Below are 21,407 nucleotides of genomic sequence, written 5' to 3'. Positions count from 1 at the left end.
TGCCCAGGCTGGCCTTGAACACCTGGTCTCAATTGATGTTCCTGCCTCAGCCTCCCAAAGCTCTGGGGTTACAACAAAACTTTCTATTGACATATACATACAGAAAAGTGCACATCCATGTGTACAACTCAATGAATTTTGAAACACCAAACCCACCTATGTAACTAACTAGTACCCAGATCAAGAAACATGAGCCTCGTCTGCACCCCAGAAGACCTTTGCTGTGCCAGAACAGATTCTAGAAGACTGGGTGGGGTTTGTGAGTATTTCTGTACTGATATGGATGTTAGAATTCTAGAATGACTGGGCGATATCTACTAGAGAGAAGGGGCATTAATATAGTCATTGATTTTAGCTATATTTACTTTCGTTTTCTCAAGCCTTATTTAAAAACACATGTTTTATGACTTGACTCAAGTTGCAGCAAATTTTAGTGTATAGTGAGTCACGATCCCTGGGGTGAGACCCCTTTTTTGTGAAATATGAACACACTTTTGATTTATGAATTGTAACAAACAAGGGGCAAATGCTTACCTGTAGGGTTTGCTTTGGGAAGAACACTGTAAGCAGAAACAAAACTCCTGAATTTGCCTATTTGTTGTCCCTTGCTTTGGAAAACGTACAGGGTTAGTCTTCAGCCCTGACCTAGACAGGAGATATTTTATTAGTTATAAGATTTTACTTTGGATTACAGGCTGCTAGACAAGAGTGGTCCCAGGCTTAGGGATTGCTGATAAGGTAGCCAGCATCTGGATTCCCTATCGATATCAAATCAAAGAATGATGCTGGCCGAATGGCACAGTGGGCTGGCAGGGCACGTGGGCTGCCCCGGCCTGACTCTGAGAGGCATACAGAGCTCTGCAGCTGACCTCCAGGCCGGCCCTTAGCCCCAGGAAAAGGAGAGGATTTTATGATCAAATATAACAATACTTAAAGTGGCTAAGCCAAGACAAATGCCACCTGGGTGCCATTGGGGGTCCTTAGAGGACAGGCTGTGGTGTGACGCAGAGCCAAGCTCGGACAAGGCTGAACACAGCCTGGAAGGTGCTTGGTAAACCCGTGTGCTACAGTGGCAAAGGTGGGGGCCACGGACCACTGGCCTTCACTGCCACAGTCACACTACACTGGTCTGCTCCCACCATCCACACCCAGCCGTGTTTTTCTATTCTTGAACCAGTGCAAAGGTTTTCAGAAAACTAAAATCTAAGACTGACCAGGCATGGTGGCTCACGCCTGTAATCCTAGCACTCAGGGAGGCCGAGGCAGGAGGATCGCTTGAGGTCAGGAGTTTGAGACCAGCCTTAGCAAGAGTGAGACACCCCCTGCCCCTGTCTCTACTGAAAGTGGAAAGAAATTAGTGGGGCAACTAAAAAAAATAGAAAAAATTAGCCAGGTGTGGTGGTACACGCCTGCAGTCCCAGGTACTCGGGAGGCTGAGGCAGGAGGATCCCTTGAGCCCAGGAGTTTGAGGTTGCTGTGAGTTAGGCTGATGCCACGGCACTCTAACCTGGGCAACAGAGTGAGACTCTGTCTCAAAAATAAATAAATAAATAAATAAATAAATAAATAAATAAAATCTAAGACCACTCAACTGGAGGCAGTGGAATCAGAGCGTGGGCTGCACAGTGGGTAGACCACTGTGTCCTGGGTACATTATCTTTTCTGAGCTTCAGTTTCCTCACAGGCCAAGTGGGATTGCAGGGCTGGAACATGGAGTAGAAAGAGCACGCGGCACGTGGTGCTGGGTACACAGGACAGTTGTTACAGAGAAGGGTGAGGCCAAGTCCCTCCATATTTGGCCAGTTGCCCAAAGGTACACTATGGTGACATTTGTCTATCTGGATTCTTAAAAAGTAACCCTTGCTTAAACCTTTCAGTGACTGCACAGGGCACAGAGAACAGAATCTAAACCCCCTTCCAGGGCCTGTGGGGCGGGCGAGGTCTGGCTCCAGCCTCCCTCTCCCACCTGTCTCCCAACACTCGCCCCCTCACACCACAAACACACCCTGCTCCTTCCCACCCAGGGCCGTGTCACCAGGTGTTCCAGGTCCCCTTTCCTGGAACACCACTCCTGCTGCCCTGTGCATGGCTAACGCCCGTGCATTCTTCAGATCTTGGTGTAAATGTCACCTCATCTCGGCCTTCGCAGGCCACGCAGAGTAAAAGAGGGCTCTCCCTCTCTCTCTCTGCCAGGCCTTGATTGCTTCCACCCCAGAATTTACCACCATTTATAATGATCTCCTATGGTCCCCTTAGGGTAGAATACAAGCTTCTTGCGGCCAGTGAAGCCCACTGACGTACCCTCAGGCCCAGCACGAGGACTGGCACACAAGGCCCCGACTGCCACGTGCTGGATGGTGATACAATGTCCCCCCCAAACACTGGGGACCACTGCCTCCGCGTGGGGCTGGGGCAAGGGGTGGACTCGCCCTCCGGGACCCAGACAGAGCGGGGCCAGACAGCGCGGTTAACTCAGAGGCCGGCAGCAGGGCCAAGCTGTCCCCACTCCGTGTGGGCGTGGGTGTGGCGGGCGTGGTGGGCAGTGGCGCAGCTCCCTCCCTGAGGGAGCCGGGGAATAAAGGGCCCCATTCAGCCCGTGCGGCCTGGGCCCTCCCCTCCAGGGGAGGCTGCCCTCCGGAAAGGGGACGGTGGGCGCTGGGCAGCGCTTCCCAGCAGCCTCTCCCTGAAGCATGGCCCACGGCGTGGGGGGCTGAGCCAGGGGTCCAGGGCTCAGAGACACACAACAGAAAGGCCCTGCGGGATGAGGAGGCCGAGGGACAGGCAGACGGCAGTCCTGCCTGGCTCAGGGCGATGGTGCTGAAAGGAGCCTGTTCATTCTGATGCTCTGAGGCAGAGCAAAACCCCCAGGATGCAGAGGCCAGCGGGCAGGGACCCCAAAACCACAGGCCACACCGGCCAACCACAGGGGAGTCTGCCTGGGTCTCCTGGGTTGAACACTGTTCCCCAAAGCCTGCTTTTCTCGAGCTTTGGTTCCGCTGGCAGAACTGAGCCAGACAGCAATCTTTAGCAACCTCCCACCAACATTTTCTGTGGTTCCACCCCGTCCTGCAAGACTGCTGCTGACAATACTACTGAGACACAACATCCACTGAGCACTTGGTACGTGCTAAGTACTGTGCCATGTCCTTCGCATTCGTAATGTTTTCCGATCTTTACAACAACCTATGATCTAGGTACTGGGTACAGTTATTCCTATTTTACAGATGGGTAAACTGAAGGTCAGGAAAGTTAAGTGACCTACCGAAGGTTACACAGCTAGTAAGTGGTGGAGCTGGGATTTCAGAAGCCATGGTCTCTTTCGTTAGACAGACTGAAGGCTGGGCACAGTAGCTCCCACCTGTAATCCTAGCAGTTTGGGAGGCCAAGGTGGGAGGATTGCTTGAGATCAGGAGTTTGAGACCAGCCTAGACAATAGCAAGATCCCATCTCTACCAACAATAGAAAAATTAGCCGGGTGTGGTGGTGCATGTCTGTAGTCCCAGCTGCTTGGGAGGCTAAAGCAGGAGGAATGCTCGAGCCCAGGAGTTTGAGGTTGCAGTGAGCTAAGATGATGCCACTGTACCCCAACCCAGGCAACAGGGCGAGACCCTGTCTCAAAAACATAGAATAAAATAAATGGACTGAAAGTGCATAGGCTCTTGATTATTTTGCTACATTCTCTCCTTTCCCTGTATCCCCTCAGCCTGCTTTCCCTGGGGGGAATCTCAACCTTACCCCGACCCCATGAGTAGGGTCAGCACACATCATTCATTCACCCCCTCTCAAATGCTGGCACTGCCTGGGGGTTGGGATGTGACAGGGACCAAGGTAGACACGGTCCCTGCCCTCGCAGAGGACACAGTATGTGGGCATGCGCTGCGATGGGTCAGTTACGATGGGGACACACAGAAGGGAGACACGCCTGAAGAAGTGGTGGGATGAGCCAGGCAGAGGGACCCGGCGGGGGGGCAGAGCCTGAGCAAAGGTCCAGAGACAGACAGGACCAGGGACATCTGAGAAGCTGAAGTCAGCTCGGTGTGTCTGGAAAGTGGCGCGTGTGTGCTGGGGGTGTGCTGGGAGGTTCCTGAGGTGCGGGTAATGAGTGGTGCCAGAAGAGACTGAATGGGTGGCAGGGGTTTGAGCCCACGGCCACACAGAGCCAACTGAAGCCACTGACGTTGGGTATATTCAGAAATACCTGAGAGTTCCTGAATCTTCAAGGCTGAGGGCCACAGTTTTTACCTGAGGGGACACAAGCACCTGCAGACCCAGTCTTAGCCCCAGGGCTCAGGGGCTGGCAGAGCGACCTGGGCCCCATCACTGGCTGGGGACATCCAACTTAAGCTCAAACCCATGGGCTCACCGGTGTCTATGCCTACCACAGCCCACATGGATCATGAGGGTGAAAACCAGGAGACCCCAAAGGTCACCTCATCCAGCCCCCTCACTTTCTGAGGTCAGAGCTAAGTCCAGAGAGGGCCACGCCTCAACCAACTTCTCATAGCACGTTAGCAGCAAGGTTGGCCTCGGAAGGGCACTTGGGCTGCAGCCTGGTTCTGGGGTGGATGTTGTGGCTTCTGTACTTGAAGTTCATGTCCGCTAGGGGCTCTGCCTCGGCTGTCTTTCCTACCTCCGATTCCTACCCAAATCCTGACCCAACAACAAGAGCTGCCACTCACTGCCACTCTTTCACAGACCTGAGGGCTCAAAGGAGCCCGTGGAAGTCAGCCTCCAAGATGGCCCCAGTGACACTTGCCTCAGTTAGTGTCCCCTCCCACACCAAAGAGGGCTGACCTATGAACCAATTGGATATTGTGGAAATAACGGTGTGACTTATAATGCTAGATTACGAAAGACATGGTGACCTCCTCCCTGATCTCTCTTGGGTACTAACTGAGGGAAGCCGGCCTCCATGTTGTAAGGAGACTCAAGCAACCCTATGGAGATCAATACGGCAAAGAACCGAGGCCTCCTGCCAAGAGCCAGAGCCAATGTGCCCGCCCGGGAGCATGCCACCGTGCAGGGGGGTCCTGCAACTCCAGGCGAGCCTTCAGCCGACATCTTGACCACAGCCTCATGGGAGATTCTGACTCAAAACCATCTAGTTAAGTGGTCTCTGTATTGTTGGCTCATACAAACTGTGTTGAGATAATAAATTTTTATTGTTTTAAGCTGCTAAATCTGGGGGGCAGTTAGTTACGCAGGTAATTAGCACTACATACAGCATACTGGGCCTAGCACTGCTCAGGAGAGGGCACAGTGCCTGGGTTACCTGAATCAGAGATGCCAGAGGTATTCCTTAAAAAAGCAAATTCCTGAGATTTGCCACATCCTCTGAATTAGAATGGAAGGGGACAGGGGCAGGGTGGGAGTCTGCATTTTTAATAAGCCTCATGAGTGATTCTCAGGTACCTGTGAGGCTGAGAATTACTGAGCTAATCTAACACCTGCCAGCTCTGTTGAGAGGCTCAGAGAGCCGCTGGGACGGTCCTTACCACACAGGTAAGTGCAGACAGGCCTGGACCTAGAACCCAGGTTCAGTGTTCTTTCTAACTTGTCCTTTCAGAGGCATGGGCTTTCTTTTCTTTGTTTCTTTTATTTATGTTTAAAATTTGCGTTAACAAAATGCTACACGGTCAATTATTTGTCTGCTAAAGAGCTTGCTTTGCTTTGCCTGGGAACAACTTTGTCAGCGCCACCCACAATGTGGGCCTCATGCTAAGGAGGGTAGGGGGGCGTTGGGCCACACAGAGAGACTGGCACTGCTGTAGAACACTGCAGTGGGAAAGGGACTCTGTCTACCCACCACGCTGCCTCGGCACCAGGCATTTCTCCCAGGCCAACAAAATGCAGAGTATGCCAGGCAGCGAAGATGAACAGGGATAATGAGGGAATCTACCTTTAACCCCTGCCAAACTGTCACCCCAGTAGGCAAGAATAATACTCCCACTTTCACTTGTATGGCATTTTGTGGCTTAGATAGAATCATACATAGTCTTACTGAATTACCTCTGCAGACTGCAGGATAGGCAGGTCTAGTTCTCATTCAGTCATTCATGTACACATCTGTCGAGCAGCTATTATGTGCCAGGTAACACCCTAGGCACAGAGGATATGTAGATTTGTTTCTTTATTTAATAAACCTTTCTATATGTCTACTATGTGCCAGGCATTGTTTTAAGCACTTTATAAACATTAACTAACTTATTTCTCATAATAGCCCAACAATGTAGATACACTTGTTCTTCCCATTTAACAAGGAAATTGAAGTACAGTGAGGTTAAGTAATTTTCCCAAGGCCAAACAGCTAGTAAGGGGCAGTATGGAGATCTGAACCCAAACAATATGGCCCTAGACCCCACCCTCTTAACCAAGATAAAATAAGACATAGTTCTTGCTCTTCAAATACTCCAGCTTTTAAAATCCTCATGGCCACTGATGAAGAAACTGAAGTTCAAAGATACCTTCTCAATTTCCCCAAGTCACACACTGCTGGGACTAAAAGCCAGGTCTGATTCCAGGTGGCATTAAAGAAGGGTTAGCAAGAGATGGGTGCGAGGGAGGCAGCAAGGAGGGCTTTTCTAGAGCCCAGAAAGAGAAAGGGTTTCTCTAGGCACCACCAGCAAGTAGGAAGCATCCCAAGAGACACCACTGTTGGAATAACCCAAACTCACTGTCAGGCCTTCCTGATGTGTGACTGTCTGCTGCCCGGCCGGGATTCATGCCTTCCGATATTTTGGGGCACTGTTATTTATAGACCACATTTCTATTTATATTTTCACTGAATTCCTGCTAACCCTAGCTGATTCCCTGCCTCCCCCAACCTAGAGAGGGGAGGATAAGAACTCTTTTTCACCAAGTAAGTCAGGGGCCAAGGTGAAGGTCAAAGTCTTGGCTGTGTGTGCAGTCTTTCAGCAGGAGCCCTTTGCAGGGAAACACTGAAGACAAGGGGCCTTTCTACACCTTTCAAAGGAAATGGGGGGTGGGGACAAGGGGTAGGGAAGGGCACAAGGCTGGTCTTATACAGACGCAGCCACATTCTGCCAGGATGGTGGGATTTGAGGCAGGCCCAGAAGACCCCCGTTCTCCTAAAATGTTTTCTCCTTTGCCTGACATTCCATCATTAGGCATTTATTCCTTTAGGCTTGATAGCTATTAGATCATAAAATGCTGGGACTATGAGAAACCTAGACAGTATCAAGTTCAATCTTTGTATTTCACAGATGGGGAAACTCGGGTTCACAGGAGGCTATGACCTGTCCTTATGGAGGAAACTGGATGAATGAATGGAAATCTATTACAGTGCACAGGAGACCCTCCCAATGTTGGAGCAGGTGCTGTCAGGCACAGCAAAAGAAACTAGGAACAGCAATGCAGGCCCTGGGTGCAGAATTCCTCCTGCACCAAATTTTAGGAATGAACGAGTAAAACCATGTGACATTTCCTAAGGTTCTATGAAAACTTCCTGGTTTTAGTGTCACATAGAAAGATAAAGTGGGACTTTTTCCCTCTCATTTTCATTCCCCTGTTGAATCGTGGTTTAGGAGATAGTATCAAACGATTGTCACTACATGGCTACTTTCTGGGTTTGGGCTTCCAAAGCTAGCTTTCCAGAATTCAGTTCTTTCTTTCTAGGCACTATGCCTGCAATTCTAGCATCTGCCACCAGGTGACAGGTAAGTTGGGTACGGTCAGTGAAAGAATAGAAAATAATGTAATCTAGACAAGGCCTTCATCATAGGAATGTGACACTATATTAAAAGGACAACAATGATCAACCTTTAAATGATATATTTAAAAAAACATGATATAAAACTTGAAGCCAGCTTTAAAAAAATGCAAACACCCTGACACAGGCAACATACCCACTATTTTATACCAAACCTTAACCGTTAACCTCCAGGCAGTATGTCTTTGGTCAGTCCCACTCTGTGGCAAGCAGCTCAAGGACATAACGAATAGCAGTCAAGAGCTTGGACTTGGAAGTGGACCTGGGTTTGAATACTCCACTCCACCTCTTATGATACTAGCTAAGCAGCCTTGGGCAAGTATGGTTGTTGTCGTTAAAAGAGATAATATAAGCACATGAAGCCCTTTGCACAGTATCTGGCAAAAGTATACACTTAATAAACAGTAGCTGTACTCCTTAGGCAGAAATTTTCTCTCATTTACAAGAGTTTAATCTGTTAAAAATTCCAGGACTCACACACAGTTCCTCAGGAAGCTGTCTGCAACTCTTCCCCTAAAGCCAACTCAACAAAAAAGCTACCTCTGGGCCACTGGATCCAGTGGCTGTTCCACATTCTCTCTTTTTGGGAGCAAGTCTTTCTGTTAAGCGAGAACAGCTCTGCCAACCACATAGGCCTTATTTAAGCCATCCTCACCAACCAACAACTATTCAACTGGTAAATTCATCTTTCAGATCACAAACAAGAGGCCAGGAGTGATTACCAGTCACTTGCTCATCTCAGCTCTCCTCCCTTGGTTCCCTTATTTAGAAACTTAGGTCTGCAATAATTATTTTATACAGAAAAGCAAAATATGCGCCTTTAAAATCTCACATTATTTTTTTGACTTAAATTTTTTGCCAGAGCCTCCTTACAAGAGCCTGTTTTCCCTCCCAACAGCACAACATGACTGGAGACATGGCTTTCAGACATTCTCATGCCCTGCTATCTTTAAAACCACAGAGAATTTATGTGCCAGTCTCCCCCATCTCTAATCAGAGAGACATCTGAAATAAAAACCGTTGCCATCTCCTTGGCCCCAAACTTCACCCATCTTGGAAGGGAGGGGAGAGAGAAAGTTCTGATGTGCATCCGAGAGGCGATGTGGCCGGGGCCTGAGCATGCTACTGGTTAGGCCAGCGATGGGGCACAGACGGCTGTGCTGTTGCTATGACCTCCTCCCCTAGCATATCACGGACAGGTGGGCGGCTCAGGTAGGTGTAAGGTTGTGCTGCCCAGGTTATGTACGTGAAGCCGTGTCTCCATGTGCGCTTCTACTTCGGGTTGGCAATGGCTTCACCATCACAGCTTCAGTGGTTTATATTATGTGAAGGGACTGAATATAAGCACCAAGAAAGTCCTAAAGACAGAGTAGACATCCTATAGAAGGGCTTTGATGGACCTGAAAACATGGCTCCTCCAACTTTAGCATGCATACAAATCACCTGGGCACCTTATTAAACTGCACACTGTGACTTACCAGGTCTCGGGTGAGGCTAAGTCTCTGCATTTCCAATGAGCTCCCAGATCACATCCAAGCTGCTGATCTGTGAACCAGATAGCAGGTACCAAACCTTAAAACACACAAGACTGTGCTTCTGGGAGGAGACCTTACTCCTGGAAGGGATTCTGGGAGGGAGGCTGCATTCAAACCATCCCAGAGAGACGGAGCACCATCCTGTGTGGAACCCGATACTAATAATCAGCAAATCGCCATCGTGTACTGAGTGGTCACTGTGTGCTTTACAGATGACACTTCATTTGATGCTCTTGACAACTGCAGGAGGTATCTTGTAGACGAGGATTACAGCTGAGATGCAGAAACGCCGAGTAAAACTGGCCCAGGGTCACACGGCTGTTAAGAGGCTGAGCTGGGATTTGAACCCCAGGTCTGTCTAGCGCTAAGTCTTTCAGTGCCCAAATATAATAGTTACCTATCTCAGTCACAGAAAAAGCAGAGTTTCGAGTCAGACAAGTAGAAAGCCCAGCTGTGAACCCACATCTGTTGGAGCCCAAAGCCAGTGCTCAGAACCGCCACACTCGGGCTCACAGAGCCAAGGCGTCTCACAGCTTCCTACGGCGACGCAGCTCTGGAAGTTCTTCCTGACCCTGGACGTTCTCCCTGAGATCTGCCCAAATTCGTTCTCACAAAGCTGAAATCTGGCCCCCTGTGCTCTGGCCTGGGGAGAAACAGAAACATGGCCGTCTTCCCTCTCGTGGCCTCAGCTTGGCTGCTGGAGCCTGTGGGGCATCTGCCCCTGACGGGTGGAGACCCTCGGGCCGGGCCAGCCAGCCCCCAGCCTCCACCTTCACCTCCTCCCCTGCCTACTGAAGGGACGTTGGGGTGAACAGACTCCATCTTCAGGCCATGCCAGGCCCCTCCGACTGTGGTCTGGAGGCTGGCGGCCTGGCATCCGGGGCCTCTTCAGTGGACGTCAGTCCTGGGAACTGTGGAGGGGGGGAGGAGGTGTCTGCAGGGCGCAGAACCACTGTGCCGCAGGGGGTCCCAGGCAGCTGGGCATGAATGAGGCATCAGTTTGTGGGGGCGACTCCAAGGGCCAGCTCAGTCCCTGCCCAGGAAGAGCTCTGGCTTGGGGCTCTTTCCCTGGGCCTGGGTCCAGTCGGGGTGACCTTGGAGAGCAGTGGGGGGCGTCAGGCCAGGGACACTGTGGAGATTTACCTCCAGTGCCCCTCACCTTCTGGGAAGGCACAGGGGCCCAAGCTCCCTCTCAATGCACCTCAGTGTCCCCCTCCACCACCACCTCCCGCTGCTCCCCCCGAAACCTGGACCCAGAAGCCAGAGTGCCCAGTGCCTGCAGGCTGCGGGGAGGGAGGCTGCCCACAAAGCATCTTTCATACGCTCCAAAGCCTGGGCTATCTCAGGGAGTAGGAAGGAAGCCGTTCCCTTTTACCCCCAGGGGTGAGGCCACAGGGCAGGAGTTGGGGCCCTGGTGCCGTGAAACGCTGGCTCTGCTGTCTTGGCCACAGCTGCCCAGACAGAACCGAAGGCATCATCATTCTTGACCCTTCACCCGCCTCCAATCCATCAGCACGGCCTCCTTGCTATCCCTCTAAGACACATCTCAGACCTGTCCACTTCCCTCCATCCAGTGCCCAGTTGAGGCCGAGCCACCCTGGCCTGTCACCTGCCTTGCCCGGCCCCAGCTGGTCTTCCCACCTCCTCGCTTGCCTCCCGGCCTCTCTGACACACACTGGCCTGAGGAGCCCTTTCACACAGAAATTGATCACGTGGCCAGTGAGACCTGGTACTTCGGAGCTGAGAGTCTGTGGAGCTAGTGACCTTGCCACGTGACCAGATGCTGGGTCCGGGCCTGCTCAACCCCCTCCCCATCTTCCAGCCCAGAGCAGCCATCCAGGTCATCAGCTCTTCAGAAACAAGCTCCTCGCTGCTTCATGAGTCACCACAGGCCAGGAAGGAGCAGCAGGAAGTGCAGCCGAGCCCGTGGTGGGAAGAGCTGACTAAGCATTGGCAGGGGGTCGGCGGGGCAGGGGGTCAGGGCACAGAGCAAAGGAAAACCCACATCTGTGTCCTGCGGCAAAGCCACCGTGAGCAGCGGCAGGCTCACAGCACCAGCCCTCTCCCATCAACAGCCCACCTGGTCCTCTCTACACTTTAACTGCTTCCAAAGTCGCGCCAAACCATGATGGACCCATTTGACAGGTGAGGCAATGGACCCTGGAGGCCGTGTGACCAGGCCAGATTGCACAGCTCCCACACACGTGTGTGGGGCCTGCTCCCTCTCGTTTGTGGGTGGCTTTGCCACAGGCGACCCACTCTTGAGTCTCTTGGTTCCACGACTCCTGTCTGCCCAGCTCCCGCTGGGTGACAGCCCTCCCCACTAGCTACACATGCTTCTTACTGTTCTTCAAACACACACCTTTGGTCCTACTCCGGTTACTGCTCTTGCTGTCCCCTCAGCCTGGCACCCCTGGGCCCTGGTCTTCCCCTGCCTGGCTCAGTTCAGACGTCACCTCTACAGAGAGGCCTTTCTTGACCACCTAATCTCAGATGTCCTGAGCCATGTGACCTTACCCCTACTGGAAATTGCCCATTCATTGTCTGCCTTCTGACTCCCCCACTGGAAGGTCAACTTCCTGAGACAGCGACCAGGCCTGCCTTGTTCTCAGCCATATCACCAGTGCCAGTGGCTGGGCCTGGCACATAGTAGGTGCCCAATAAATACCTGTGGCAGAAGTGAATGTGCACAGCTCTTCCACACTGTGTTCAGAGCTGGCTCCTCACGGCAGGCCCTGAGAACCACCCGCCCCAGATTACAGAGTGGGAGGATGATTTTTGGGGTGGGGAGCAGTAATTACAGCAAGAGAAGACGTAGCACTTCCAGAGGAGGCTGGAGCAAAGCACACGATGCCTCTCTGGCCTGTAATCTTGTCGACCTTTTTTAAACCCCAGCATTACCAGCAGACCCTATTTTTCCTTCCTCATCACATAGCTTTGCTTCTCCTGCCATCCCAGGTTACCAGTGGGGCCCAGAAACCTCTCAGCCCCTCTCCCTGGGGGACCACAGTCCCTGCCAGTGTCTCTGGGCCACTGTGTCCCACATAGCTTCCGAGGCCCTTTGGGAAGGACTTGCTTAGGCTGGCGCCTGACGGACACACACAGAGCCACCTACAGCCCAGGAAGGGGGCCAGCTCCCCCCCACGCCATGGGCCAGCTCTAGCTAAGGACGTCCCTTCCCCCTGCTTCCTTGTCTGCTGGAACAAACACCGGATCTGCTGCATAGCGCTCTGGGGGCCAGGAGAGGAAGGCCCTGGACAGAGAACATGCTTGCAATTCACCCAGCACCCTCCACAGCGTGGCTCCACGCTGCCTCTTCATTAAGGGGCCGGTATGTAAACTGGCAAGCCGGTACAAAGGAACCAAGTATGCCTGCTGTCTAAAAATACACCCCTCTAAGCTTGTAAGGTCATGAGGCTGTCTGCAAGCTGGCAGCGTCTACCTTGATTATGGTATAGGTTCACTTTTCTCCCTAAGCAACCTCGCTTCTCCATGACTCATCAGCCCAGGAACTGGATAGCTATGGGGGGACTGACTCAGCTATTAGGACGAGGGGGCTTTCTGGAAGCCCAGGGGCCCAGTGCCAGCCAGCGCAGAGACACAGATGGCTTAGAGTGGGAGGGGACCTCGCACAGCCTCTGCACAGTGAGTTCAGCTCTTTCTGCTCCGCTGACTGGCTTCTGAAGTCCCTCGGTCCCTGGTCGCAGTTGTTTGCTTTTTACATCAGCAGCTACACACTCTACTTCACTCCATAATGACCGTTTCCTCCCAGGGAGCCTCCTCGGGCCAGCGAACTCAGGATACACAGGAAATCTACTCCAATCCCAGGATGGGCAACAGGAGATGGATTTTCCACAATAGTCTTTTAAAACAAGGCAGAGAGTTCCATGTAAACAGTAGGCTGCCCCGAGAGGCTGCTGACACTACCATGCTTGGTCCACTGTGCTAAAGAACTTCATTTCCACCCACCTCTCCAAAACACAGGAGATTCCAGAAAGCACAATACACTTGTGAAACAATTCTCCCTGGGTCTCCTGTATTTCTGTAAGTCTTATAAACAAGGCACTAACTGCGTTTTTGTTTGGGGTTATCTTTTCAAAGATGTTTGCACAGCAAACAGCCTTACAAGACAGACGTGGCGTCTTGCTCTGTAGCACACAGCAGGTTTGCACGTAGCCTTGGGCTACTGACAGCGTCTCCCTTCAAAGCAAGGGTGCAGGGTGGCTTGCTATCCCTTATAAAAGACGTGGGCTCCCTAAGATCTGGGCCCCTCTCCTATAAGGTAACTCACTGCACCTGTAGGTGTTCACCTGAGCCCACCGTGTCTCCCCCATGGAACTTGGAGGCAAGAGAGGCTGGCAGAAATGTGCTGATGCTCTCGCTGGTCACTAAGCTATAATAAAGTCTTGTCTCTGATCCAGGAGTTTGGGTTTTCTGTCAGCATCCATGAAATAATGGTGAGCGAACTTAACTGGCTTGCTAATAGGACAAAATCTCAGTTCTTGACAATGCTGTTCCTACTAGGGTTAATATCCAAACGCCAGGTCTGCCCTGTTTCCAGCAAACTCAGGAGAAGCCCCAAATTATAAAAAATATATGTAAATCAGGGAAATAATTACTTTTAAAAAAGTTCTTTGTTTTGCAACAGGATTTATTACATGCCCCCTTTAAACAGAATACCCCATAGGACACCTAAAAGATGATGTGATTTGTACCAAACAGCTGAGTTTACACTGAAGGCTTTAGAAATACGCCTTCATGGAAAACCACTTTCCCCAGTGCCTTTTTGCTTGGAGGTGGGAATGCCAAGAGGTCAGGCCCGGGAGTGGAGTTTCCATGGACTGCTACCAAGCCGCTGCCTCTTCCTAAAGACCAGCTGGCCCGCTTGTTTAATAGCGCTCTCCACCTCCATAAAGTAAAATCAATTGCTCAGGCCTGTGGTCTAGTTAATTGAGCTCTGTCCACTCCAGTTTCCTGGTTTTGATAACACACTGTAGTTACATAAGACATTACCGCTGCAAGGGAAGTGCTAGATGGTGGGAAGTGATTTGACCTCTCCTTAAAATGAGAACGATGCCACCTACCCTGCAGGATGGTGCTGGAATTGCAGGGTAGGAGTGTAGAGTGCCTAGTATTTTTGCAATCTCTTGTGAGTCTATAATTATTGCAAAATCAAAAGTTTTTAAAAACGCTGGGACTGAGAAACCCAAATAGGCAATCTTGTTAGAGTCATAATTAAAGGATGAGAGCGCTCTGAAAGCTTTGGGGCTGTCTTATTTGTGAGCATTGAAATAGTCATGAGCTAAATGGTGTAGTTGCAAAAAAAAAAAAAATCAATTACTCAGTGCTGGTTAGCTCGGCCACTCAATGGAATAAGAGAGCTCTTAAAGGTCACCTGACTCCCCTTAATGTTCGGGCCACCTCCCCACCCCAAACTGTGTTCCTGTGGCATGAGACAGCACCGACAGCTGGGGAGAGGGCTGGGCTGCCGGCTGCATGGTTTCAAGCAGAGCCTCTCGGGTCCCTAACGTGGGAGGGGTGGAGACAAGAAAGTGGGGACAAAGACAGAGTCTAGCTGAGGCTGGCTGCGGCGATTCCTTCCCACTCAAGGAAAAGACGCAGCGCACGATAGGAAGTGAGGGTGGAGACTGACTTGACTTCTCTGTAACATGGGCATGATGCCACCTGCAGGGAGGCTGGAGGGGAGGTTTGCAGAGTACCTGGCTCGGCACCCACTAGCAGCTCAGTAAAAGTGTCTGACTATATGGGAGAACAGTCAACCAGTCTCAGCACAGCACACGCTATGTGTCCAGCCCCATGATAGGGACGTGAAGGGCGTGGATAAGGGCCTTGTCTCCAGGGAGGCCACAAAGGTCAGCACAAGAGACAGGTGTGTCTCCCTCACTCTCACATAATGTGGGGTTGGAGGCGCAGGCCGGGAGGGAGTCCTTCCCCTTCCCCTGCCCCCGCCACCCCCAGGGTAACCCGGACCTGGAGTAACCCTCTGCCCCTTCCGGCTCAGAGGTCAGACTTCTTTCTTGGGCTGCCTTGCTGGGGAACTGCCAGTCCCACCGGGGGTCCGTAACTGCTCCTTGCCCCTCCCATGGGCTCCCAGGCCACACCAAGACTGGCGGTCCCTGGCACAGCGCATCTTCCTCATCCCCGGGGTCCACAAAAGCCGGTACTAGCTCTGGTAAAAACAACTGGGGGCCCTCTTAGGGGCAGTTCCCCTATAAACTTTTATGAGGGATTTGATTGATATGCAAATGCAAGAGCCCTGGGTCTACAGGTGTGCTGGTCCCCTCCAATCTAGCACCCTGTTGGGCCAGCTCACAGACCCCCCCCCCCAGCCCCACCCTCTACCCCAGTGCCACTGCACAACACCCACCTGTCCCCTAAGAGCCAATGGGCATGGTCTGGGGTCAGCTTCTCGAGGGATGGGGACTCTGCCTTTGGTCACAGAAGCCCTGGGCACACACCACTTTTCAAACCCACAGACTGACCCTGACCTCAGGCCATACACTCCCCAGACACATCACAAGCCTGTGTCCCAGATCCCAAGATTTATGCTCATGCTCAAGATTTTCTGCCAGGATTTGACTGGCAGATGAGTGAGCGTGTAACCAAGCCACAGGCTCCCTTTCGTCTGGCAATTCCTCCACCAGCCAGTCAAATGTGTGTGCGCCTCCAGCCACGAGCCTGAGGCCAGGTGGGCCTAACGCTCCAAGCACATCCTCAGATTCAGGCAGCAGACATACCAGTCACATCCCAGCAGCTCTGGAGATAAAACTGAGACCCTTATGGAAAAAAATGGGTGCTTTCTGCTTCTTCCCCTTTGGTTTTCCTAGCTCTGAAATTTCAAGCGAGGCAAAGGCTGGCAGAGCCGTTCCCAGGGTGGACCCTCCCCGGGGTTGTAAGAGTGCTTGGATTCTCTGGGGTTCTGCGGAGTCACTGCTGCCAGGAGTGAGCCTGGGGACACAGCAGGTGGCTTCAGACATCCTCCCCAAGGGCAGGGGGGTAGAAGCAGAGCCTCAAGCTGGTGTTAGGTCACAGGGCAGATGCCACAGGTCCCCTGCCCAGAGAACTTATCCCAGCTAAGGCCCCTCCCCTCAGCTGCTGGGAGAGTGGGCTGCTAACGGCTCACAGCTGTCCCTTCAGGCCCATGCCCTGGCCATCGGGGACCACTGTGCCCACACCCCACACCCTCTGTGGGACGAGGCAGCCCACGGACAATGGATGACTGATGTGGGGGTACAGAAGTTGTCCCCTAAGATGGGACAACTCTGTGGTGCCCGGGCCACCCTACCCAACAGCTTGGCACAGGCTGAGCCCCAGTAGATACCTGCTGAATAGTAACGAGGCGCTCGTTCCCTAGAGACTGGCTGAGGGGACAGGGGAGAAGCCCATTCATCTTGAGCAAACAGGCAACCTTCATGCCCTAAGGCCAGGCCACCATGGCCTCGTGTTGTCTCTGGGACATTTGTGCCCATAGCGTCCTAGCTGGGCTCCCAGCTCTGCGTGGGCAGAGCATCTATGATAGACTATGTTGGAGCAACATGTAAGGATATTACAAACCTGGATGCTGGACATTGCAAAGACTCAGTAGAAAGCCAAGCAAGGCACAAAAGTCACCGCATCTTAACTCCCAGCCAGGAATGGAGGAAGCACCAGGGGCTGAGATGCCTGAGATGCCCTACTGACTGGCTCTGGTCTTGCCCAGACTGTGGGATTCACAGGCTCTTCTCTATAACTAAATTAATTCTCTCCAGCTATAGCACAAGACTCTGAGGACAGGCCGTGATACACATGCATGTATCAATGCTTCTGAGGATGGGGGGAAGTATGAGAAACACCTTCCAGAAAGGAACTGCTCTCTGAGGGAGATGCCCCTAGGTTTGTTTCAAGTTGACAAGTAGGTACCGACCGATGGGTGGCAGCATGCCAGGGGCTAAGGAGACGCAGACCCAGCTCCTCTCGAAGGTCCGACTGAGGGCTGTCCCCAGGCTGGCCCGTGAGGTCCAGAGCTGGCATTAACCCGGGGGGAAGCCCACGTGAAAGGAGCTGCCAAGGGGAAGGCAGGGGGGCTGGAGCGCCCGGAGACAGCATTGCCTGCGCGGTTCAGGGCAGAGCCAGCTGTGGAGCAGGAGGCCTGAGTTCATGCCTCAGCTCCGCCACGTTTATGGGCAGTTACTTAACCTTTCTGAACCCCAACATCTTCATCCCTCAGGGGGAAATCACAATACACGCCTCAGTGTGAAGATGTGTGGACGATAAATAAAAAAGCAGTCCGTAAGCTATAAATCTCTACACAAAATGAAGACATCATAGTAATAACAGGTTTCCCACCCACCTGGGGAGTTTTCCTTTAAATTACAGAACATAACCAATTGCCTTAAACATGTTCCAAATGCTACAAGCTGCCTCAGCTGTGCAAGGTGATGCAAGGACGAGACGAGATCAGACCCAGGGAGTGCACTCAATTCAAGTTCTCTGTGATTAGAACGGGAGTCAGTGGACACAGTTCGGCCTGTAGCTCTTCATCCGCTCATAGGAGAACCTGGTCTCTCTGTGCTTTTTGTGAAAATGAAACCACAGTCCCGGAGCCTGTGAAACTCCTCAGAAGCTCTGAGCCAGGGGCCGGCAGAGACGGTCTTGCAATGGCGGGAGAAGCTGCTTGGAGCACAGTGGACTTCAAAATCAGGGGCTTCCAAATCCCTCGGGGAAATGTTAATATGTGGATTCTCAGGTCCACCCCACCCAGAATGTCCAGCTTGGTGGCCAGCCTCTTCTTGGCCTAAGGAGCATCCTTTCCCAGGTTGACCCCATGCCCTCGGCAGGGCCACCCACAGCTTACCTGGGAGGAAGGGGATGATCCTTTGCTTGGGGTCCTTCTGGCCACCTTCAATGGGAAACTTATCCAAAAGCTGCATCTGAGAAGCCAGACAGACAGAGGGACAGCATTCAGAAGATTGGAACGGCCCTCATCGTCCCTTCCCACCCCACTGCACTGCTCCAGGGCCCCACTGTCCTCACATGGATGAGTGACGCCTGAAATCCCTCATTTCACAGACGATTAACACACCACATGGGGCGTGAGAGGGAGGAGGCCAGAGCTCTCTGTGCATCAAAGGGGGTGTCTGAACAATCTCAGGGCAGTGTGAGGGTGCCAGGGGAGGTGTCCGGGGATGCCCCAGACAAGGCTGGGGTAGGGACCCGGCAGCCTTTCAGGCCAGGCTGCAGGTGGGGTTTCCAGAGGCTTCTTTGGGCTCTGTTTCTTTCATATTTCATCTGCAGGGTGAATCCTTCAGCCACCAGCCAGCCCAAACCCTCCTGGGCCGGGATGGGGAAGGCCCCACCGGCTGCTCTAGACAGACCACCCACCCTCCAGCACCGCTCAGTGGAAACAGACCCAGATGTTATTTTAATTGCAAAACCAAATCCACCTCATTGCCCCCACTGCTGGAAGACCCCCTCCCCCACTTCCTATCTTCCCACCCTGAGATCGCTGCTGTTTTTCCAGGGGCAGACCTACTGGAAGAGTTTCCAGGGTTCTGGAGGAACAACTGTGTTTTCTTCTGCTATTCTGGGCTGAAGCTCTGTGTAAACTGGAAAAACACACAGGAGACAGGATGGCCCAGGCCAGGGCCCCTGTGTGTGGAGATCTCCCTCCTGAGCTACTGGCGGGAGCTGGGACAAGGTGGACATAGCCAGCCCCTGGCCCTGCCACCCAGCTGGGTGACCTCGGCCAAGGCATGGAGCCTTTCTCGCACGTGACATCGGAAATCCATTCATTCCTCCATCCCTTCAAATACCTATCGAGCACCTGTGTAGAGCACGGGGCACTACGGAAGGAAGAGACAAAGTCCCTGCCCTGAGGGAGTTGACATTCTAGTAGAGGGAGACAAGCAATAAACAAATACATGTCACACGTGAGGGGAGATCAGTGCTTCGATGAAAAATTATGTAGGATGAGGTATGGGGGCAGGACAGGGGTTGTTACTTTACACGGGGTGGTGAGAAGGCCTTTCTGATCAGACGGCAATTCAGCAGAGGCCCGCAGGAGGTGAGGAAGCAAGCCCCGATGGAGAGAAAACGTTCCAAGCAGGGTGAACAGGAAGTACAAGAAGCTTGAAAAGGCCAGAGTGGTTGGAGCAACCGACATGAGCCAGGGACAGAGGGACAGGCAATGAGATCTAAGAGGCAGGACGGGGCAGACTCAGGGTTTACCCTGATTGAAGGGGAGATCCTGAAGGGTTCTGAGTGGAGGAGAGAGACAATCTGACTCGTGCGTTGCAAAGGTGGCTCTAGCCACAGTGTAGTGAACCGGCCACAGGGCAGATGCAGGGGGACCAGTCAGGAGCCCACTGAAGGTGACCTGCACTGAGGCATTGGCACTGCAGGTGGTGCAAAGCAGTTTGTGTTGCTATACAGGAATACCTGAGGCCGGGTAATTTACACAGAAAAGAGGGTTCTTGGCTCACGAGTCTGCTGTCTGGATGCCTGAGCATGTGGTGAAAGCCTCAGGCAGCTTCCTCGCATGGCAGAAGGCGAGGGGGAGCCAGGGTGTGCAGAGATCACGTGCCAGAGAGGAAGCAAGAGAGAGAGGGCAGGGAGGTGCCCAGCTCTTTTGAACAACCAGCCGTCGCGGGAACTAATAGAGTGAGAACTTGCTACCATGGGGATGGCACCAAGCCACTCATGAGAGATCCGCCCCCATGACCCACACCTCCCATTAGGCCTACCTCCAACATTGGGATCAAATTTACATGAGGTTTAGGGGACAAACGTCCAAACTATAGCATGGTTCTAGGCTACAGTGTGTGTGAGTGTGTGTGAGAGTGTGTGTGTGTATGTGTGTGTGTGTGTGTGTGTATTTCCATCCGTCCACCCCTCCACCCATCCAGCTCTAACACATGATTCTGGGACTGTCTCTTGCACAACCATTACCCAATAGACCCAGGCCATTCAGATCTCACACATGAAGGGCAGGTCATTGGTGAATTCCATTCAAAAGAAGACAGAGACTGTACCATGATTAACTTTCACTTCCCTGAGTGGATGATTTTAAAAAGCTGGCTCATGAGTTTCAATGTTATAAGTTCAGCTCTCAAACATTTCATAATTGCCTGCTTCGTGTAAATACAGCTGCTGGGCCATAAGACTATAAACTTGTACTTAGGATTTTTTTTTAATTAATACATTTTCAAATAAATTCTACACAGACAAGAACTCCTATTTTTTCCTTTTCCCATTTTCTTCACCCATATTCTATTTTTATAGATTTCACTTTTATATTACATAAGCAATTCATGTTCACTGAGGGGGGGAAAACTAGAAATTACAGAAGCAGTGGGTAGTTAAAAAGAGAATAAGAATCAGCGAATCTCTCTCCCTGAAAAAGTGACATTCATGTTTGGGGATACATGTCCTTTCTAGGCATTCTTCCACACACGTAAATAAAATGCACTTATCAATACTTTTTATACTACATAATGAACATTCTTCCATGGCAATGAACATTTCCATATTGCTGTTCTTAACTAGGACACAGACTTTCAATGTTTGGAGGGGCCACAGTTTACTCACCCACTCCTCTACTGTTGGATGTTAGGCTGTTTCTGACTTTTCACTACTGTATATCATACAACGGTAGACACCCTCGTCCATGTGTCTGTGCACACTTCCTTAATATCAATGTATTCTTTCATAATTTTTGTTTTATCTTGTTGTATCCTATACATATTTTTAAGTGCCTTAAATCTCTTCCAGACAAACGAGAGTAAATAGATGGATAACTACTACATGTAGGCCAGGCCCGAGGCCCCTGTGCAATGCATCCATAAGGCTCCTGACAAAGAGATACAGAGGTGTCTGGGGAGAAAGGGAGGCCCAGCAACATGCCCAGGTGTGGGGTGATCTGTCCTTATCTGAACCACCTCTCTTCCAAAACAAGCTGACAAGCTGTGCCCTGACACGCTGTGGGACCTCACCCATGTTGCTATGAATGTATCTCTCTGGGGCTTGAGGGAGTTAGGCTACCTAAAGTTTGGATTTCCCCCAGCTCTGACACACGTATGTTCTGATTCCAGCATTCCCTTCCAGACCTAAGAGCCTGCGATTCTCAGCAGCAGTGCATGGGGAAC

The 21,407-nt window shown here is 51.8% G+C and overlaps 1 protein-coding gene across 3 annotated transcripts in view; it reads right to left on the bottom strand.

Annotated features, from left to right (window-relative positions):
- Positions 1-21,407, bottom strand: part of SH3PXD2A (SH3 and PX domains 2A) — a 217,547-nt gene that overhangs the window by 124,716 nt on the left and 71,424 nt on the right. For all 3 annotated transcript variants that reach the window (XM_045568465.1, XM_045568467.1, XM_045568466.1), the window contains one exon: positions 18,119-18,194. In XM_045568465.1, the coding sequence (XP_045424421.1) occupies positions 18,119-18,194 (76 nt within the window). The remainder of the gene's footprint in view (positions 1-18,118; positions 18,195-21,407) is intronic.

The sequence above is a fragment of the Lemur catta genome, chromosome 14, assembly GCF_020740605.2.
Source record: "Lemur catta isolate mLemCat1 chromosome 14, mLemCat1.pri, whole genome shotgun sequence".
Taxonomy (NCBI): Eukaryota; Metazoa; Chordata; class Mammalia; order Primates; family Lemuridae; genus Lemur; species Lemur catta.
The sequence above is the reverse complement of the archived record's forward strand: the minus strand, read 5'-3'. Positions and strand labels throughout refer to the sequence as shown.